Source organism: Papaver somniferum, chromosome 5, assembly GCF_003573695.1.
Source record: "Papaver somniferum cultivar HN1 chromosome 5, ASM357369v1, whole genome shotgun sequence".
Taxonomy (NCBI): domain Eukaryota; kingdom Viridiplantae; phylum Streptophyta; class Magnoliopsida; order Ranunculales; family Papaveraceae; genus Papaver; species Papaver somniferum.
Window position 1 is genome coordinate 141465591 of NC_039362.1, and position 23437 is coordinate 141489027.

Below are 23437 nucleotides of genomic sequence, written 5' to 3' on the forward strand. Positions count from 1 at the left end.
TAAAATCATTGCATGTGGATTAAGTGGTGTTAATCGATAATGAATTATTTTGAGAATTGACGATTAATCGAAGAAATAGGCGATGGAGGTGATGGCGAAGAAGATAATGAAAGAGTTAAAAGGAGAGGAATGAAAACAAATTAGTTTTAGGTTTCAATATTTAATAGGTTAAGGGTATTTTAGTAGTTTTCTTATGAAAGTCCTCTTATCTTCATTGTAAGATATTTGAATCCTTAGGAGCCCTCAAAATTCTTTTCTTGGAACCCCTATAATAGGTTTCTTTAATAATTAAATATAAAATTTATTAAGGAATTTGAGTCAAGAAATCCGTTATACGAAGACTATTTGAATGTATCCCCTAAATCTTTCTCCCACTTACTCCTCCAATAAGAGGTATTATCTCCCACCATTGATTTAACAAGTGCCCCCAGCTTATGGAGAAAATAGGGGACCATTATTATGTGAATGTGAGTGTGGGGGAAGTTGGGGGAGGGATTTTGGGGTATCTAGCATTTTCAATTTAAATGAGAAGGTCTTTAAAATAACATATCCGCTATACAAAGATTATTTAAATGCAAAAATGCTACGTATCTTCTGAATCTCCCCCACCCCCAAAAATGGAATCATCACCAATTATTAAGTGCCCCCACTCTATAGAGAAAGTAGGGGGCCATTATGACGTAAATGTGAGTGTGGGGAAAAGTTCGGGGAGGGATTTTAGGGGTATCTAGCATTATTGTTCGATCTCTAACCCGGAAACAAAAGCTTCTCCTAAGACACCTGCAACAACAAAAACACTAAAGACACCAACAACACAGAGATTCAAAAGACCGAGTTCGATGAAGCTTCATACCGATCCAGTCCGATTCAGCCCTAGGATAGTAGATTTTGGTTATTTGTATTGCATATACAATTGTATGTTTAGAATAGAGGTTTATTATTGGTCAGATTTATGGATCCTGTTACTCCATTATCAACTGTGTTACTATAGCTTTGAAGAAAACCTTGAGAAATGGTTGGATCTTTTGATCCTAACATCTCTACTATATGTAGATTTGTATAATGATTTGGATGTGATATTTTTAATCCAAATCAGGCCATTTAAACTAGTCTTGTTACTTATGAATCGAAACGGAATTGTTAGATGCTATCTTGAAAACAATTTATGTATCATTGTAAAGTGTGTTAGTTGTCTGCTTAATGAATCTAGGTATGTTTTTGATCTACTGGCCAGTCCTGTAAACGAGTTGACTCAGTGTGTCAGTATTATTATTAATGTACGAGGCTCTGCCTCTTTTCCTAAAAAAAGAAAGAACTTAAATGAGAAAGTCTTTGAAATGAGATAAGACAAAAAAGAATCCCCACAAAATAAGTTGGATAGAAGCTTCTCGCAGAAAAACTTAGATCGTGTAAAATTACCACCACCAACCAATGACCATTTGATAATTATGGAAATACACTTTCATATTCACCACTATCAAATTCTTACACAATATCTAAACTAAACGAAACAATTTATGATTAGAATTTGATTAGCACAACCAGTGACCATTTGATAACGATTTGAAAACCCATTCTAAACCAACAATATACCTTTAAGCAGTGACGAAGCCAAGACGTCTTTTTGGTGGGGTCAAATAAAAGTCTACTTTTTTAATCCTATGTCAGGGAAGATATCAATTGTGCCATCGTATGAACCCTCATAAGAGAACAAAATTTCTAAAAACCCAAGCTAGCTAGGACTAAGATGGAAAACAAGTCGGGTTTAGGAACCCTACTTGTCCCTATGTGTCTCCATCGCCGTCTGAAAGGAATAACTTTATTCTCGAAAATGAAGTCAATTATGCCCATCTTTTGTTCTTTCTTTTATAAAGGATCATCCTAGTTACTGACATTTTCGCCGAAGGCACCCTAGTTTAGGCCATTCTCTTTCTAATTAATAAGTTTAGTTATATGCATTTTAATTTTGATCACAAGTGTACTATCCGCCCTATGACTTTTTTTTTTATGGAAATGAATAAACAATATCGTTTGACACTTATTAGTTATAGCATTTCTCTATTTAAATAATGCACTGTGATACTTGGAACGTTTACAGTTCTTTGGTTGAATGGCAATCGTTATACTTCGACCAATATCTTCTTCTTCATCTACTCCAACCTACCCACATGGATTTGAACCTTCAAATATAGAGTTTTTGAATGAGGCTTGATCTCATACATATATTAAACTTGCACTTCAGAAAGCATACATGCTGAATGTAGAAGACTTGATATCTCAATTATAGAAATTTGTAAACCCGATTTCAAAACTAGAAGAACAAACAAGAAAAAAGGTTTTGAAGTTGTTAAATGAATCTCCAAATCCTTACTTGGAATGTAATAGGCTTATGATATCCTAATACAAGATGATACAACTCATGAAGGCTCCTATTATCATCTTACATGAGACTAAGATGATGACATGTTCTTCTTATGACATTATACGAATTTGTGGGAATTCAGATTATGATTGGACATTTCAATAGTCTATGGGTAATTCTGGAGGAATGTTGATTCTTTGGAATAAGGATTTCTTGGACGTCATTGATTCTTTGGTTGGTGACTATACACTTTCAATTTCTTGTATCAACAAAAGTGATGGTTTTGAATGGGTACTCACTAATGTGTATGGTCCTAACAAAACCTCATGAAATTAAGAGCTAATTTTTCGGATGAGTTAAATAACGTTTGCAGATACTGGCATTTCCCCCGGTGCCTAGGTGGAGAATTTCAATGTTATCACTAAATGCTTCGAGAAGAAAGCTTGCTCAAATCTCACTAAAAGCATGAAGAACTTTGTTGATATCTTCTCCAACCATGACCTTATTCAGCTACCTCTAAAAAGAGATAGATATACTCGGTCTAATGGTTAATCTAACCCTGTTATGAGCAGGCTTGATAGATTCCTCATTTCACCTTCTTTTGGGACCAAATTTCCTTATGTTTCACATATAGCCAAATCCAGGCCTACTTTAGATAATAACCCCATCCTTTAGGACATCTTTGACCCTTTATGGTAACCTAGCCCTTTTAGGTTTGAATTGTTGAAAGAGTGATGGTCATCTCTCTGTTTTACAAATAGTCACAGTACAATTCTATGATGCAAGATGAATGCTCTTAAAATTTTTTCTCAAAGAACGAAACAGAGAGGTTTTTGGTAATACTTCTACTAGATTGAATAACATTTCATCTGAGATTCAATCTCTTTATATTTTGTCTAAGGATACATTGTTAACCGAAGCATAACAAAAAGAAAAACAGGTATTCAAAACTGAGTTTGACAAAGTTACACATATGTAGGAAATCTCTTGGAGGATTAAATCCAATTTTAAATGGCTAAGAGAAGGTGATAGCAACACTTCATTCTTTATTAACCAAGCAACTGCTAGAATATAATCAGACAACTATATATGTTAATGGTACTCTTATTTTTGACAAAGCTGAACTTGAAGAACACATTGTAAGTTTTTAAGAAAATCTTTTTAAAGAAGAAGAAATCATAAGACATGTCCTAGAAGTACTAAATTTGATAGTATTAACTCCATTGGATCTCATATTCTTGATGCTAATATTTTTGAAGCCGAGGTGTTGCAGGCCATAAATGATATAGCACAAGACAAGACACCTGGGTCTGATGGATTTCCTAAAATGTTCTTTAAGAGATGTTGGAGTTTTATAAAGTTTGACATAATGAGTACCTTCTCTAAATTTTGTGATGAAGGTTGTATCGATGTGAAATATAACACCACATTCATCACTTTAGTTCCCAAAAAAGATAAGACTCCATTAAAGATTACAGACCTATATGTTTACTTACAGGTGTTTATAAAATACTTGTAAAAGTGTTAACATCCAGTTTGAAGTTAGTTATGTCAAAACTTATCTTTCCAGTACAACTATTGCTAATGAATTGGTAGATTCAAGATTAAAATCTGACAAGCCTGATGTTATTTGTAAGATTGAGCTTGAAAAATCTTTTGACAAGATATATAAACTGGAGTTATTTGGAGTTTATTCTGCAGAAAATAGGCTTTAGTAGTAAGTGGTCCAGGTGGATGAGATTTTTGTTATTCTACAACTTCTTTCTCGGTCCTTATAAATGGTTCGACACTTGATTATTTCAATAGTTCTAGGGGTATCAGACATGGTTGTCTCATTTCTCCTTTGCTTTTCGACATTGCAATTGAAATATTTTTTAGATATGTTTTCAGAGATGCAAATTCTCATCTCCTTAATGAGTTTTATGTTGGAAAATTAGGCATAAATAGGAGGATTTAAAAAAAATACTGACATAAATTGTTTACTCTGCTCTAAAAAGAATTGTTGCACTTCCGACTTCAACACTCGATTACGATTCTTTTAGACAGATATTTCGTCCCTCCCAATAAATTGGCGATTACAAACGAGTATATGAAATATTGCCGCCAGGATACAATGAATACATATGGATTCAATGTTCGTACCCCTTGATCCAACCAAGAATACACATTAACAAGGTACTGATGATGCTTATAAGAGAGAGAATACAAAACTTATGTTCTTCATACTTGAATAAAAATAAATCATCAGTATTTATAGGGGACTCAAGCTTATTGGAGATGCCTCTTCATTTCTAATGGACATCAATAGTGTCTATTGGGAATGACCATCACACCCTTTGGAGATGCTTATTCATCTCCAACAAACATCCATTACGTCTATTCGGCATATGACGCTCCCGGATCGTAGTGGAAAAACCAAAAACGAAAATCATTTTATGTTCTATAAAATTGAAAATATCCAATATTTTCAATGGATGAGAATGGTCTAGTTGTGAATTAGCTAAATTATGCTGATGATACAATATTCTTTGTAGACAACAAGAAAGAGGTCATCAACTTGTTTTCCATCCTTAAATGTTTTGAGTACATTGCAGGTCTTAAATTTAATACTTCAAAAACAAGACTTATTTCTATAAGCAATAATATTCTGGACATCAATACATATGATGCAAAGTTAGGTTGTGGAATTGACACTTTACCTTTCATGTATCTTGGTATGCCTCTTAGATGAAAAATCTCTTCAAAGGCAATTTAGGACCTAATTCCGTAAAAATTTGATGCTAGGTTTTCTTTGTGGAATCAATTTTCTCTTTCAAAAGGAGGTAAAGTGGCTTTGCTGAAGTTCATTCTTACTTCTATATTTCTCACTTTTCAGAGCTCATAGTTCCAAAGAAAAGATGAAGAACTTCTTATGGGAATATAATAATGGCAGTAATAGTTGATCACATTTGATTAATTAAATTCAAGTTTGTGCCACCAAAGAAATGAGAGGTCTTGATATTCTTAATTTTAAATTTATGAATCGAGTTGTACTTGCCAAATGGTGTTGGAGGTTTGGTGTTGAGAAGACTCATCTATGGTACAAGCTAATTGCATAAAAGTACGGTTGCAGCTATTCTAATTGGGTACCTGGAAAAACCAGTTCACCACATGGTGTTTTTTGCTGGAAAACTATTGCTTCAAACTCAACTCTTGGTTTACATTTCAACACTTTGATTTCTTTTCGGCATGATATTTGGATTGGAAACAACTGTCTGACAGAATCTTTTAGTTTATTGTACAAGTTAGATAACCTAAAACCAATCAGTATTGATGAGCATATTGCAGACGGCGGCTCTTGGAAATTTGAATTCAAAAGGTTTTTTTTTTATCAAATACTGAAACAAACACGTTGGTTACTCTATTCTTAATCGTTGGTTCTCCTACTCCAATAAGAGACCATTCTCAAGAGAGTATAAGATGTATAATATATTCCTCCGGTGTTTTTTCTTTCAAATATCTATATTCTTCTCTGATTGCAAATGTTGGTACAAGGGATTTCGCACACAAGTTCATCTTGAAGAAAGGAGTTCCTCCAAAAATCAATTTTCTCATCTGGTGTGTAGTCCATGGTTGTCTTAATTCTCAAGACATACTCTAACACAAAGGAATAAACATCTACAACTCTTGTATTATTTGTGATAACCATGCAGAGTCGCGATATCATATTATTCTTCACTGTAAGGTAGCTTAAATATTATGGTCTGACATAACACCTAAGAATTAGGCTTGGGTCTTCCTAGAAACGATAGTTGCTTTCACAAATTCTTAGTCTAATAATCATCTACCAAACTCTGGCAAAGTGGCTTGGAATCTTATCCCAGATGTCGTCATTTGGGTCTTCTGGAGAGAACAAAATTGTCTCATATTTGAAAAGAAGTATAGTTTCAAGACAGATTTGGACTTAGATCTCTATGGAAGCTCTTTGGTGCTAACTTGGCAGGTGTTTTAGAAAAGATGATTCATATCAACTTCACAAAGTCTCTGTATAATCGAGATTCTGTATTTTTTTTATTTTTCTTTTATTTAGTCCACTTTTAGTAGACTCTTGTATATCCTTTCTTCTTCAAAAATATACTCTCTTCCAATAAAAGAAAAATGGTAATCGTTATATTTTAACTGTTGCGGATGAATATTCCCATGAATTTGGGTTTTCTTGATGAAATTTAAATCTGAGACATTAAAATATTCGTTTTGCTTCTTTAATCAACTTGTTACCCAGTATAAGCATCGTTATCATATTCAAAAAATCTGTTTTATTTTTTGATTCTTTTATTAGTTCTTAGACTTTCAAAAATTTCGATCCGGTGGTAATATATTCACTTCAACCCATTAATAAAGCATCTTCAGTTCTGCTTCCATACTCATTTGTATTTATTACAAAATACAAAAATTCGGATACAAAGATTCGGATCATGACAACGTCTAATTCTAGTTCTAGATGTTATTTTTCCATTATGATGTGATTCAACTATTGGGTCGAAGACAATAATAAAATAATGATAGAAAGAAATTAAAATTATTGGTAATGATATTCAATTTCCTTTTTTCTATCTCCTATTCACCTCCTTATAATCTAAATTTTATATTTGGGGATTGTTGAACCCCACCTGTACTTTAATGTGAATCTAAATCCAGATGTGTCGTTAAGATTGTAGGGGGTGAATAGGGAGGTGGAAAAGAGGAAGTTGAATAGTATTTTCCAAAAACTATGTTTGGCCAGGTACGTATGATTATCCTCAGCTCACCAGGCTGGACTAATTTTGACTGAAACTTTGACTTGACAAACAGTCTCTTTGTGGTCATTTTGGCTTTGCTGAACACCGTGGGGTTGATGAGAGAAATAGTGAGTCATGGGATGGGGTTACTTCTAACCCATTACGTTTCAGTCTCTTGTCTCCACACGATAATCTAATATCTTATCGAGTTTCAATGGCTTCCCTTCCCCGTACTCCCAACCATTTCTCTTCTTCTTCTATTACATTTACACATGCAAAATATGTCTCCTTCGACTCCTCCGCTTCTTCTTCTTATTCTTATCTCCTCCTAGATTCTTCCCTCCCAGGTTTGATTTCAAACACCATATTTGTCTTAACTATTTTACAATTCAGTTTTAGATGTTTACTTAACTGGGATTGAAATGATAAACATTTGATTTTAGAGATTGATCTCAACAATTCCCCTCATTTCTATAGCATGCAGTCTCAACACTATCCCCCATTTCTTTATTTTTGGTAATTTTGCTCTTATCAGTAATTCCGATATTTTGTTTGGGATAACTCATATGTATTCCCTGTGATTGCCTACATTATTTGATTTTTTGGAGTCACACAATCAGTTACTATTGGTATATCTTTGGATGCACATGATTTTGATTCATACTAATGGTGTATATTTAGTGTATGCTTCCCTAAACGCCTCCTAACACAGCTTCAAATTGATTCCAGGTAACAAGTTTTGCACCCACCCATACTAATATGGCATCTGCTGCATATTCAATCTACTTATCCTATGACAAGAAAGTTCTTGATCGTATTGAGTCCTTACCTAAAACCGATGGAAGGTTTCTACAAAAGGGGACCTGGAACCAGCACAGGTTATTTAAGATGAAATATAGGCCTAATAGATTAGTTTCTAGAGTCCCGAAGCAAGCAAGATTGTTCAAAACCTATTTCCAGTGCAAGACTAGAGATTTGCATCTCTCCTTGGATGGAGAAGAAGATACTGCTTCGGCTTCTATTGGTAAACAATGTTCTGAGGTACACAATAAATTGTATTTCTATTGGTATATCGAGCTAAAGATGTTATAGGTTTAACAAAATTTAGGAGCACTCACTTCTTTTTTTGTTGAAAATGTAGGTGAACGGAGTTGATATTCGGGGTTCAGTGCTGTTACATCTTACCAAGCATTTGAAGCAAACACAGGTCACGGTAGCAGTTGGTGTACTTGCATGCATATTCTTACTTGTTCCAAATGCTGATGCTGTTGACGCACTAAAGACATGTGGTTGTTTACTGAAAGAGTGCAGGTAATTCGTCCGAACTTATCATAGAAGGAATTGAGTACCATGCGTCAATAGTAATCTAACTTTAGTATTTTACCCTCACAGCATGTTCGTTTCAAGGGAATGCACCCAATTCTTTGAACCGAACGGCGCAAATGAACTCTTTGTAACTAAGAATTTTAATTCCTAGGAATCCAGTTCTCTCCGAAATAGTAGATTTCCATTGCATTGATCCAATAGTGCAATTGGATTCCGGGGTAAAAACAAAAATAATTGAATACCTCAACCGAACATGAATTTTTAGGATTTAAATCGAATTCCTTGGAATCCAATTCCAAGAATTTGATTATCCCATAATTGAATGCTTAGAGCAACTGCAGTGGTGCGAGTATAACCAAAGATCAAAGACCAAAAAAAACGACTAAATTTGAGTTTAGTCTGGTGTGTGACGCTACGGGTGGAAGACTAAATTTGATCGAGCGTAACACTGTGCATCCGCCCGTTGTTTTATAAAAAAAAAAAAAAAAAAAAATTGGGGCGGACGATTAAATCTCCGCCCGTCCCACTAAAAAATCAAAGTCATCTTATGGGGCGGAGGTGTAAACGTCCGCCCCATACAAAATTGAAAAACAAAAAAATGGCGCGGAGATTAAAAACACGCCTGATGTGGGGCGTAAACTAAATGTACGCCTGGTGTGGGGCGTAGCCTTCAGGTCCCGCGCGATCAAATTTGGGTTTAGTCTTGGTCCCAGACCAAATATAGTCTGAAATATAGTCGATGGTCAGGATTTAATCGATAGTCCGTCCCACTACGTCTCGTTAATAAACCAAATATTTGGGTTTAGTCGCCCACTGTGGATGCTCTTAGGTGACCGAACGAGCTGTCAATTTCTTAAACAGCAAGTTTGAGGCATGTTTCTGAGATTAGTTGGAACAGTATCACTAGCATTATATTTTTTTTCGCCTGCATCCATGAGGGTAATTTCCACAAACCAACCAGAGTTTTCACGTGATTGAAATATAGAGTTTATTTGCATAGAGTGTTATGTGCAATTCCATGTCTAAGAAGAAACATTGCTTCATCTTTTCTGGAAGGTCATCTTTACTCTGTTTGTTTCAGGGTGGAACTAGCCAAGTGTATAGCAAACCCATCTTGTGCAGCCAATGTTGCATGTCTGCAGACATGTAATAATCGGCCCGATGAGACCGAATGCCAGGTTATTTGAGTTTATTTTCTGAAGTCATTCAAGTGACTACTTAATGTTCAAGTATTTAGGAGACTAATTTGTGGTTTGACTGTCTAAGCCCTTGTATTATTGCAGATCAAATGTGGTGATTTGTTTGAGAACAGAGTTGTAGATGAGTTCAATGAATGTGCTGTCTCTCGTAAGAAATGTGTTCCACAAAAGTCAGATGTTGGTGAATTCCCAGTACCAGATCCTTCAGCACTTGTCAAAAAATTTAACATTGAAGATTTCACTGGGAAATGGTACATCACCAGTGGGTTGAATCCCACTTTTGATGCTTTTGATTGCCAATTACACGATTTCCACATGGAGGCCAACAAACTTGTAGGCAATTTATCATGGAGGATACGAACTCCTGATGGTGGCTTCTTTACTCGAACAGCTGTACAAAAATTTGTGCAAGATCCTGCACAGCCTGGGATACTTTACAATCATGACAACGAGTTCCTACACTACCAAGATGACTGGTTTGTTTATTTTGCTCTTAAAAACCTCCCGTTTCTTTTTTCTTTTCATGCCTGATACATACGGATAGATTAGATATAGAGTTCATATCCGTAGTCTTAGATCATTTTATCGTTCTCTGCACATGTTTAAAATTATATGCGGAGACCGCATGGAAATGATTCTTCTAAGTCATCCTCCTTAGAGAAGGACATTGTTTTACTAGTTTTAAGGTTTAACCCTTCGCAAATGATTTCTCACCTTACTAAGTGTAGGTAATCTTCCTCGAATGCTATACATCATAATCTTAACCATGCATTTTGTTGTTGTTGAAGCAGCATTCGTATCCCAAACTTTTGGAACAACTTCGCTCCTACAAGGATGGGTTGATTTTAAAATTTTTAAAAATAGTCCAAAGTCATTTTCTTGTGGATTCTATGAGCTAATGTAAGAGTCAGAAAACAAGATATACTGTCTTACCACCTATTACATTTCAGCAACTCTCTTACAATTCCGCCGGACGCTTAGGATGCATTAACCTTATTGACCTCATTGGGTTGCTTTCTGCAGGTACATTTTGTCATCCAAGATAGAGAATAATGCAGATGACTACGTATTTGTATACTATCGTGGTAGGAATGATGCATGGGATGGATATGGAGGTGCATTCTTGTACACGAGAAGCTCGGTTTTACCTGATAGCATAGTCCCCGAAATAGAAAGAGCAACAAAAAGTGTAGGGCGGGATTTTAGCACATTCATTAAAACAGATAACACTTGTGGGCCTGAACCTCCTCTAGTCGAAAGAATAGAAAAGACTGTAGAAGAAGGAGAAAGGACTATTGTAAGAGAGGTAGAGGAGATTGAAGGAGAGATTGTAAATGAAGTAGAGAAGGTTGAAAGAACCGAAAGGACACTATTGGAGAGACTATTTGAAGGGTTCAAAGAACTCAAACAAGACGAAGAGAACCTCCTGAGAGGACTTAGTGAAGAAGAGATGGCAATTTTAAATGATTTGAAGATGGAGGCAAATGAGGTTGAGAAACTCTTTGGACAGGCACTACCTCTGAGGAAGTTAAGGTAAATAGCTATTACAATCAAAATATGCTTATTCGATCTCAGTCAGAAAGAGTTTTCAAAGCTTCCGAGGCTGAAAATAACGTAGCAGTTCCGACAAAAACTATGAGAAAGTGCAGTGAAATTTTGCATTCTGTATGGAATAATACATATCTGTGCAAGAATATTGGAGCCTTCCATCTGTAGAACCTCGGTGCTCCTGTTTTTACCATACTAGCTACTCAATATATGGATTATACGGTGAATACTTAATTACCAATAGTTCCTCCAGGCCTATATTCTGACCTGAAAAGATTTGCGTAAAATGTCAAATGGAAATTAATTTGCGAAATTATTTCTTATGGTATAAATTCCATTTGTTCTGAGTTTTGTATTTTCTTTTTTTATGATCTCTGTTGTTCCAAAAGTGTACAAGCATATCACATACTTTGCAAAGATTTTACATTTGCATTCTGGTGTTTATTTTGTTTCCCTATAATCTAGTTTGTGGAGATGATTTGACTTGGGTTGAGTTGACTTGACTTGGTAACTAAAATTTGGATAATTTTAGCGGTTTTAATGGCAATCAACAAACTCATTGTTTTGTTGAGCCACATGGATGAACAAACTGCATTCTCCACTATGGGTAACAAGGTAAAATGAGCAAATATGATGTTTTATGGTCCCACTAGTGATTTTATTAATATGAATTGGGTCCCACTAATGATTTTATTTATATAAACTAATAAGAGTTGGGTCCCACGGATAAGTGTTGGGTCCCACGGATTATTTATATAATAATAAAAATAAACCCTAAATATAATAACTGGGTTTGGGAGAGAAAAAAGCACTGGCCGATCTTCCTTCCAACTCCAGCGATCTTCCCTCCAACTCCAGCGATCTTCCCTACAACTCCGCGTCTGTTGCACGATCACCCGACCTATCATTAAGCGCGCGCTACATCATCCAACTCAATGAACAAACCAACAAATTTATTGGTTTGAACATCCATTTTTCATGTTTATTGAGTCCATATTGGGGGCAAAATGAACAAACTTGATAGTTTGTTCGTTCCATGAGAACTGCTCTTACCTTTTACTATTGTTCCTCCTAACGTATAAATGAGCCATAATACAATACTCGACAGTCAACCCTTCTACTTCCTTCTCATTAGTACTGACCTAATATCACAACAATTACCAAAACGTCCCAATATCGATGATTTCAAAAGTATCTACATTGGTTTTTAAACTATCCGGTGGTGGGGAAGTCCAATGATGATCATGCTCTATATAATGACTATGACGAAATGTATGAACAATATCAGCCAGATAACAAAAAAGTGGATGTAAGAGGGCTTTAGGATTGATTGTTTCTTTTTTGAAAATGAACTTTATATCTGTACTTCCAAATATACCAAATGGTTGCAATAATTCTATTTAAAAAAGGAGTATCCGAATTAAAATTAGTGATGGAATCAATTGTCCAACAAGTAATCCAGTCCTGAAGATGAGTAAGATGATTTTGCAATAATTCTATGTAAAGAAGGAGTATCCAAATTAAAATTAGTGATGAAATCAATTGTCCAACAAGTAATTTAGTCCTGAAGATGAGTATGATGATACGATAATCTGGCTTTCCATATAATTGTAGCAAAAGGAAAAGTGAGGAATAAATGGTTCATATCTTATATCTCGTGAGTATTGCAGAGCGTACAAGTAATATTATTGATAATTGTATGATGTAAATTTTCCTTAACAGGTAGAGCATTATGTATAACTTCCACGTAAAAATCTGCAACTTAAAAGATATTTTTAACTTCCAAATTTCAACCAAAAAGAAAGAAGGTGTCGATAGAGAGCTAATGCTGCATAGGTGATGATAAATTGAAGATGTTGTGAGATGACCGGTTATAGTGAATGGCCATTTTGAAATATCTTTAGAATGCATATTTAAAGTGAAAACGCGGAGGTATAACAACCACACCCAATGTTTCGTTCGGTAATCTGTATGAACTATACTCTAATATGATTCCGAGAGTACCAACTTAAAAGTGAGACTCAATCAAGAAAGATATCAAAGAGCTTTATACCTTTATCAATAAAATCATTAAATCAACTAGATAGAAATCCATGAGACTGATTGATATCAGAATAACTCGGATGGTACCAAAGACCAATATCCGGGTGTCAATCAAGTTTTATCCAACAAGCAAGGTCGGATTTATCAAATGTGATTGAACTACGCACAACCTGTGATATTTCAATTATATAAACAAATATAACGCGAAAAAGAAATAACATAGACACCAGAAATTTTGTTAACGAGGAAACCGTAAATGCAGAAAAACCTCGGGACCTAATCCATATTTGAACACTACTGTATTAATCCGCTACAGTCTCTAGCCTGCTACAAGTTAACTTCGGACTGGAATGTAGTTGATCCCTAACCAAGTCTCACACCGATTAAGGTACAATCGCATTCCTTATGCCTCTTGAATCCCAGCAGGACTCTGCCCATGTAATTTCCTTAGCTGATCTCACCCACAACTAAGAGTTGCTGCGACCCAAAGTCGAAGACTTATAAACAAATCTGTCTCTCACAAATATGTTTATTTTTGTTTTGTTTCCGTTTTAAAATAAATCAAGATGAATAGGAAACTCAACTAAAAATCCGGTATTATACTCCCGAAGAGCAGCCTAGAAATATTAGTCACCTCACAATAACCCAACTGATCGATAAAAAAAATTTATTGCAGAATCACAAGAGTCTAAGACGAAGAACTGTTGCGATTACTTTTTATATCTTACCTATTGGAGATAAATCTCGAGTAAATTTTAGAGAAGATAAAACTCAATATGATAGAAAAAGTAAGATCAGAATATGCAACTACAGAAAAAATATTTGGATCTGGTTTCACGAATCCCAAATCAAGTCTTCAAGTCGTTAACCTAATAATGGTTTTGGAAAACCCTAGGTTAATGGACAATCGACTCTAGTTTGTAACTAGGACACATGAAAGTGTCAGGATTAGGTTTCCTAGAGGCTAGAGCTCTCCCTTATATAGTCTTTCAAATCAGGGTTGCTTACAATCAAAGTTAAGATAGCTTATTAACTAAGCAAATGATATTCACCGTTAGATAAACTCCTGATTTAAGATTCAAGGTAAGTCTGCATAGAAATTAAGCAATCAATCTCGACCGTTAGATGGTGTTAGCTTGATACACACAAATTAAATATACCTATATTTAGATATGGATGAACCGTACCCAAACGTGTATACCTTGTCGGCTCAATAATAGTTAACCGAAGTTAGCCACATAAGCACTTATAGTTTAGCCACATTCATCTAATACTTCTACATCAAATATGATGATCAACCAATCATGATAGATAATCAAATAAATATAAATGTGCTTTAACAAAGTTGTTCAAATGTTCATCATTTCATAGAAATATATATGAACCATTTGAAACGAAATCGGTTTGGTTTTTAATTGTAAAAAGTACTTATACAAGAACCAATATTCATGAACATAATGCCACGGTTTGAAAAACAAGTTCGCATACCTTATTTCATTAAATTTCCAGGGACTTTAGTTCGCAAACGAACATGAGTTCATGAGTATGAAAAACATACTTACCGGTTTTAAAACCTAACCACTGAGTTCGCAAACTGAGTATGCAAACTACAGTTCCGGACTTTGTCTTAGTCATGCCGTTCGTAAACAGAGTACGCGAACCACAATTCACGACTTAGCTTTGTCTAGCCATTCACAAACAGAGTACGCGAACATCTCCGGACTTTGACAGTTAAACCCGTTTGTAAACATAGTTCGCATACCATGTACATATACTGTGATATATCCAGACATGGTAGTAGTTCTAAAACTCTCATTTAATCATTGAAACATCCTTAGAAGACAACAATGGTAATCTTACACATACCACTAGCTTCAAGTAATTTTCAAGTGATTAATCGATCAATACGAAACTTTCCAAGTTGATATCAAATGATTGTCTCACACAAATCATGTATGTTCAAGGTAATTTTCACATGATCATCTCAACCTAATATTTGGTTTCCAACAAATAAATTGTCTACAACTAAACTCGTCAAGTAGTTGATGAAGTTTAAACTAAAGTTAAAAGCTTTCAATACGTTTTCGAGAAATATATAAACGAGATAAATTCGGCTCGAAATTTCAAATGTGTATAATGTAAAAGTCTATATATCTACACGACTTAGTCTCTTTTGAAGATAGAATATAACAGACTTCTGAGTGATAGATAAGTTTTAGTCTCCATATACCTTTTGTTGATGAAGTTCCTCCAAGATATTCGGTAGACCTTCTTCTTCAATTGGTGAATGCCGTGAAGTCTAAAGCTCAACTACTCACTTCTATCCTAATTGGAGACATAGCTATAAGTAGACTAGAAATCAAGTATATAGTTTTGATCAATTAAAGTTGACAAACAAGCTTGAGATAGCAACGGTTGCGAGTTCGACCGAGCAGTACTCTAACAATCTTCCCCTTTTTCAATTTTAGTGACAAAACTATCAATGCATATGGATTACAAAATAAATAAACTTTGTAGCTTCTGATCCATCATGCTTGATTTCCTTGGCTCTTCAACTTCCTTGAATTCTTCGTTACTTCAAGTTCTCTATCGATTATGAATGTGTTCAACTCAGCATCTTTGTTGTTGAAGATCCATAGAAATAACAATACGAAATCGAAATTTCTCAATCATTGTTATTTAGTGCCGTAGTATTATTATATAGAATCAAAGTCCAATTGCATCACAACTTTGAAGTAATACTACGGTGATATGTATCGCTCTCCCTTAATCAATACTTCCATCTTAGAATGAAAACCACCCCCCTTATATAATGATTCGTAAACCATATGTATGTAGTGTGAACTACAAAATAATTCTCCCCCTTTTTGTCAATAAAAATTGGCAAAGGTACGAAAACTATGGGATCAAAATGAAATTCTCAAAAGATAATTCATGAATACAGAGAAACATATCAACTTTGTTTCGATGATTTCATATAGTCGAAACTTAGTGTATTCATCAAGGAGTTTATTAATAAACAAGTTAACCCCTACAAAATTCCACAACCGCTCTCCCCATAAAGATATGGCAATTAAGCACAAGTTCATTTAATAATTCTCCCCCATTTGATGTCATTCCCAAGAGCGACCTTACTTTTACGAGAAAAGAAGGATTTCTTTGGACGTTAAAAAATCACATAGATTTGTATCCAGTAAACTCGAATAAATTACTCAACATACGAAAACTTACGGAGTACATACAGTACTTTCACATAATAGTGGATCAGGGAAAGATCAATACTGCAGAATTTTCTCAAAAAGTTCGTTGTATCTTTTATCAATGTTTGCATGAAGACATAATAGACTTAAATTTTGAGCATATATGAGATCGCACAGTTTACGAACGTAAACACAATATATCTCATAAGATATTTGAAATATATAAAACCAATAAGATTAAATACTGCAAGATCATCTTCCAAATATGTAATGACCCATCCCTCCACCGATTGTCCCACTTAGCCACTGTGGTTATTCGGCAGTGTGAGGTTTTCAACGGGAGTCTTTGCGGTAATCCAACACCAACTTCCAAAATGGTCACCCATCCCTGGATTACTCCCGCACGAGCACGCTTAACTGCAGATTTTTCTGCCAACTGTGGAGCCAATTGTGCTGAAAAGGCCTCGGTGATAGGATATGACAAATCATTATTTATATTCCATTCAGCCAACCACAGCCGAATATCGGGGTATTATAATACCACCACCTTAAATTGGAGCCGTCCTCGGCTCCAGAATATATATACAAGACCAGATCTCCAATGTTCTCTGCCCCTCATGAGACAAGCACCTGGAACAACCCCATCCAGCGACCTTCCCATCCTCGGCAGGTGACCCGTCGTATACTATTTGTAATGACTTGTCCCTCGACCGATGCTGTCCTCACTTAGCCAATGCGGTTATCCGGCAGTGTGGGGTTTTTAACGGGCGTCGCTGCGGTTATCCGGCAATAACTTCCCGGAAGGTCACCCGTCCCTGGATTAATCTCTCCCGAGCACGCTTAACTGTAGAGTTTTCTGCCAACTCTGGAGCCAATTGTGCTAAAAATGCCTCGGTGTTAAGAAAAGACAAACCATTACTTATATTTCATTCGGCCAACCACTACCGAATATCACTACCCTAAATTGGAGCCCTCCTCGGCTCCGGAATATATTCAAACAACCAAGATTTCCGACGTTTCCTGCCCCTCATGAGACCAGTACTTGACACTCAATCCATTCAACGTACTCTCTCACCCTCGGAAGGTGACCCGTCGTTAACTCTGATACCATTTGTAATGACCCTTCCCTCCATCTATATTGTCCCCACTTAGCCATTACGGTTCTCCGGAAGTATCGGATTTTAACGGGCATCTCTGCGGTAATCCAGCAACAACTTCCCGGATGGTCACCCATCCCTGGATTACTCCTATCCGAGCACGCTTAATTGCAGAGTTTTCTTCCAACTCTGGAGCCAATTGTGCTGAAAAGGCCTCGGTAATAGGAAAGGAGAAATCATTAATTATATTCCATTCGGCCAACCACTGCCGAATATCGGGGTATTACAAAATAACTTAGAATTTAAATAAGTAAATCTAAAAACATTGCAAGATGAAAATCACTGGAAATAGTTATGTGTAATCACAATATTTGCTATACCAAACCCTAGTTATCCTTCTTAAACACAAGAATAAATTCTCATAAGAAGTTTCCTAGACATAAAGATTCAGACTTCTTTGATTACTTCATACCTCTCCATGAATCCATCATAAAAGGTATTATTGATGTCCTTGATTCTCTTGACCGCGGAGACTCCATGTTTATGAGTTAGAACATTCAGCTTTCGATCAACAGTGTGAGAAAGTTGCCTGGCCTTGATGCATTCAGAGATAAGTTTCTTCTGGTTCTGTATTAAGACTTTTTGTTTTGCAAGGATTTTGATCTGACCATAAATTAGATGATTTATTTGCAGTTGTAGATTTGCAAATTCGACCTTTGAATCATTCTGATAATGAATCAAATCCTTGACATACTCAGCAATCCAAGAGTCGTACTCTTTCCTTGCAATTATCTTTTTAAAAACAAGTTTTTGAACGAGCTGCATCCTTTGATGTCTTCTTTGAAAAAGCGGGGGTCTAACAACACCACCCAATATTTCGCTTAGCAATCTGTATGAACAAACTTGAATATACTTTTAAGAGAATAAACATGACTCAATAAATTAAAAGTATATCAACGAGTTTATATCTCTCTTCTTGATTTGATTTACTCAAGCAGGAACTACGAGTTCTAACCAAATGCAAGGAATAACTTGGATGATACCAAAGACCAATATCCAAGGATCAATCAATGACAATCAACAACCAAAAGTTGGATTACTCTAATTGATGATCTAACACACAACTTGTATTATTTCAATTATAAAGATAAAGCAATATAATACGGAAATTGAAATAACACAGACACCAGAAATTTTGTTAACGAGGAAACCGCAAATGCATAAAAACCCTGGCACCTAGTCCAGATTGAATACACACTGTATTAAGCCGCTACAGACACTAGCCTACTCCAAGATAACTTCGGAATGGACTGTAGTTGAAGTCTCCCACTGATCCAAGGTACAGTTGTACTACCTACGCCTCTGATCCCAGCAGGTGTTGATGGTGGTTTTTAGCTTAGGGTTAAAATCGTAAAACCTTACATCTGACATGACGTCACTACAACCACTAGCGCATTTATTGAATCATTCAACATACCTACGATAATAATTACTAGGGTACCTTTTTTTTATATACATGTGTCATTTTCCACGGCAGAACCCTTAGTATTGACCGACATCATCTTCGTACATACCAAACCCTAATTCTCATGCTACCACTCCAAGGCATGCCAACCATGCCAGCCGCACCACTGTGCGAATGGCAAACAATTCCAGCCACATCTCCACGCCAAGGCATGCCAACCATGCCAGCGGCACCACTGTGCCAATGGCAAACCATTCCAGCCACATCTCCGGGCCAAGGCATCCCAACCATGCCAGCCGCACCACTGTGCCAATGGCAAACCATGCCAGCCACATCTCCGCGCCAAGGCATGCCAACCATGCCAGCCGCACCACTGTGCCAATGGCAAACCATGCCAGCCACATCTCCGTGCCAAGACATACCAACCATGCCAGCCGCACCACTGTGCCAATGGAAAACCATGCCAGCCACATCTCCGCGCCAAGACATGCCAACCATGCCAGCCGCACCACTGTGCCAACGGCAAACCATGTTAGCCACATCTCCATGCCAAGGAATGCCAGCCATGTCAGCCGCACCACTGTGCCAATGAAAAACCATGCCAGCGACATCTCTGCGTCAAGGCATGCCAACAATGCCAGTCGCACCACTGTGCGTATGGAAAACCATGCCAGCCACGTCTACCGCGCCAAGGATGTCAACCATGCTAGCCGAACCATGCGCCAATGGCATGCCAAACCCTTGGCCCCACCATGACAAGACAACCGCACCTTGCCTTGGCCCTAACCATGCTAGCCTCACCATGCGCCAATGGCATGCCAAACCCTTGGCCCCACCATGCCAAGCCAACCATGCTAGCCGCACCATGCGCCAATGGCATGCCAAACTCTTGGCCCCACCATGCCAAGCCAACCGCACCTTTCCTTGCCCCCAACCATGCTAGCCGCACCATGCACCAATGGCATGCCATACCCTTGGCCCTACCATGCCAAGCCAATCGCGCCTTGCCTTGGCTCCAACCATGCTAGTCGTACCATGCGCCAATGGAATGCCAAACCCTTGGCCCCACCATGCCAAGCCAACCGCACTTTTCCTTGGCCCCACCATGCCAAGCCGCACCAAACCTTTGGCCCCACTATGCCAAGCCATCCTTGCCATTGGCCTTGGACCCACCATGCTTCCCTTCCCTATGCGGCTACCAAAACAAAGGCGTGCGACGATCAACGACCACCCTTCCATCCTAGATGCAAATCCTAGCCGTCCAAGGTCGCCAAACAATGCATGGTAACCTTTGGCCCAAAACCCTAGTTTTGGCCACGCCAAGGCATGCCATGCCACATGTGTCAATGGCATGCCAACCACCTTGCCGCGTCATACTATGCCGGCCTTCCCCATGCGGATACGAAAACGAAGGCGTGCAACGATCAAAGGCCACCCTTCCATCCTGGATGCACATCCTATCCGTCCAAGGTCACCAAACAACGCATGGTAATCTTTGGCCTAAAACCCTAGTTTTGGCCACGCCAAGGCATGCCATGCCACATGTGCCAATGGTATGTCAACCACCTTGCCGCGCCACACCATGCCGGCCTTCCCTATGCGGCTACTAAAACGAAGGCGTGCGACGATCAACGACCACCCTTCCATCCTAGATGCAAATCCTATCCGTCCAAGGTCGCCAAACAATGCATGGTAACCTTTGGCCTAAAACCCTAGTTTTGGCCACGCCAACCCGCCCCAAGGCATGCCATACCACATGTGCCAATGGCATGCCAACCACCTTGCCGCGCCATACCATGCCGGCCTTCCCCATGCGGCTACCAAAACGAAGGCGTGCGACGATCAACAACCACCCTTCCATCCAAGATGCAAATCCTAGCCGTCCAAGGTCGCCAAAAAACGCATGGTAACCTTTGGCCCGAAACCCTAGCTTTGGCCACGCCAAACCGCGCCAAGGCATGCCATGCCACATGTGCCAATGGCATGCCAACCACCTTGTCGCGCCATACCATGCCGTCCTTCCCTATGCGGATACCAAAACGAAGGCCTGCAACAATCAACGACCACTTTTTCATCTAAGATGCAGATCTTAGCCGTCCAAGGTTACCAGCTAACGCATGACAACTTTTGGCCCTAGTTTAGTCGCGCCTAAACAAAGCCAAAACCCTAACTTTTGGCCGCCCCTAAACTGGGACATATTAAAGCCATACTGATCATACTTTCATGCCACTGGATACCAAACGAAAGGTTGCAATAATCAACGGCTACCTTCCTCTTAAGATGCAAAATCTCGACCGTTGAAGGTTACCACCGAGCCGACAAGTCTCCCATGATCAACTTGCCAGACAACAACAACATGCTACATGTTTTCCACGAAAACACTCGAGACATCAACACATGTCAAAAACTGGGGGATGCTCATTGGGTATTGGTTTAGCGGTTTACAGCGTGCGACGTACACTACGCTCGTTATTAGAAAGTTTCATAAGGATGAGGCGGTTAGTAAATACAGGGAGTAATGGTGAAACACTTTCTTTTATCGAAAATCAATTCCAAGCGAACCGGTTACCACCTCCTCCTATTTACTCACCCGTTTTCCATTTATTAATGAGACTAGAGTACGTTTCACTTCGACTTGTATAAATAGGCATTACCTATTTCCACCGAACAACAAGTTCTGGTCAGGAGCATACAACAATCAGAAAACGTTTGCTAGATTTCCCATCTGTTAGCTTTCCACTTTCTGATACAAGTCACAAAACAACTCCTCTTCCAGAATCAACTATTCTGGTTTCAATACTCTATTCGCTTCCCTCCCCAAAACCAACCCTTCTCCTCCACTTTGTGACCGAAGCAAGTCTGGAACGACCATTTCTTGGTTTAGGCCGCACTTGTACAGATTGATCTCTCGAATCTAAAGTACTCCCTTGCAGTACCTTGTTTAGGGTTTAGATTTGTTTCTCACCCACATCACACGAAATTACCGAAACCAGCAGAAACTGTTTTCACCCTCAAACAATTGGCGACCACAGTGGGATATTGGTCTTTCGGTTACAATGTCAATTTTCAATCCCCGATCTCATACTTCGACCCAGACGTCAAGACGGTAGAGGCAAACGATCCGCTCAGGGATCGACGACTCAGCTACCAGAAGGCCCGATACGATCCACTCAGGGATCGACGACTCAGTTACCAGACGACCCGATTACCAGTCATGACACGGCAAGGGGCGACTGGGGACTTTCCAGAGGTTAAAATCAAACGATCCGCCCAGGGATTGACGACTCGATTCTCAAGTGACTCAGGGATGACTGGGGACTTTCCACAATTGCGGTGCTTCTCACAAAAATCCGACTTGCACCTGACTCATTTTTCGTTAGCAGATCCAAAAAACCGAGTAAGTCTTGCCTAGACAAAATACATGGTTTACTATTTCAAGTTTTCACCGGAATGATAAAACCGATAGCCATGTTATGTTTCATCCCATGTCATCTACCGACACGCAACGTTCATGGTTCCATATCTTCCCTGGGATGTTGGTGTCACTTACAATCATAACCAAAAACAGCATCATCCTAAAACAGTTCATCCCGAATAATAATCCAAAACCCTCATAGGTAACACTTGTCTATCAACCCAAAAATCCAGAAAATCAAAACCATAAAGCCAGGTATTTTATTTTCCTTTCAAAAAAAAACGAAACAGAAGAATTTCAGAAGACAAGAGTGCATTCAAGGGAAGCTGATGTGATTTCAAATTGAGTTGTAGTAAAAAATTCGTTGAGACTTGTGAAAGCAAATATTTTAGATTTAATGAAATTTAAAAACAAACAAAACTTAATTCAAGATCATTAGGAATAACCAAGACACTGATTCCACTACCACACATGAATAAATTATGAAAAATAATCCAAAACTCTAATTATTTTTTAAGTCCCTTATTTCTTATTTCTTAATTCATAATTAATCAAACATATTCTCAAATATTAATTGTATTCCCAAAGCATAGACTATCAATTGATTAAACAAAGTATAATCTATCAAATTGAATCACAAGTAATTAAGAAAATTATGTAAACATTTAAAAACTCTGCAAGAGCAGTGATTGAGTGAATTATAATTGAAAATTAGAGAAAATGAAATAGTTACCCATTATTCATGCGTGAATAGCTTCCTCATTGCCTTGGTTGTGGGAGAATTAGCTCATCATCATGTTGGAAACACACTCAAAATTCATTTTTATTGCTCAAAGGGTGTTTACAAAGATGAAATGGAGAAAAACTATTAAAAACCGGGTTTGCAACAGTTATAAGTGTTACAAACTGAAAAGAACGATAGAACATATTACTGTTGCTGATTCTCGACCCTCGCCTGTGTGTCGTTTCCACTGTTGAGAAACGACTGCTGTTGCGCGCCTAATGTTCTTGGTGTTCTTCACAGC

The 23437-nt window shown here is 37.8% G+C and overlaps 1 protein-coding gene across 1 annotated transcript; it reads left to right on the forward strand.

Annotated features, from left to right (window-relative positions):
- Positions 1-7305: 7305 nt before the first annotated feature.
- Positions 7306-11565, forward strand: LOC113282971 (violaxanthin de-epoxidase, chloroplastic-like). Its single transcript, XM_026532081.1, has 6 exons — positions 7306-7466; positions 7849-8160; positions 8261-8430; positions 9527-9623; positions 9729-10120; positions 10668-11565. Exons 2-6 carry the CDS (start codon positions 7879-7881, stop codon positions 11179-11181), a joined length of 1455 nt encoding a protein of 484 aa, XP_026387866.1. The 5' UTR covers positions 7306-7466; positions 7849-7878; the 3' UTR covers positions 11182-11565.
- The last annotated feature ends 11872 nt before the right edge of the window (positions 11566-23437 follow it).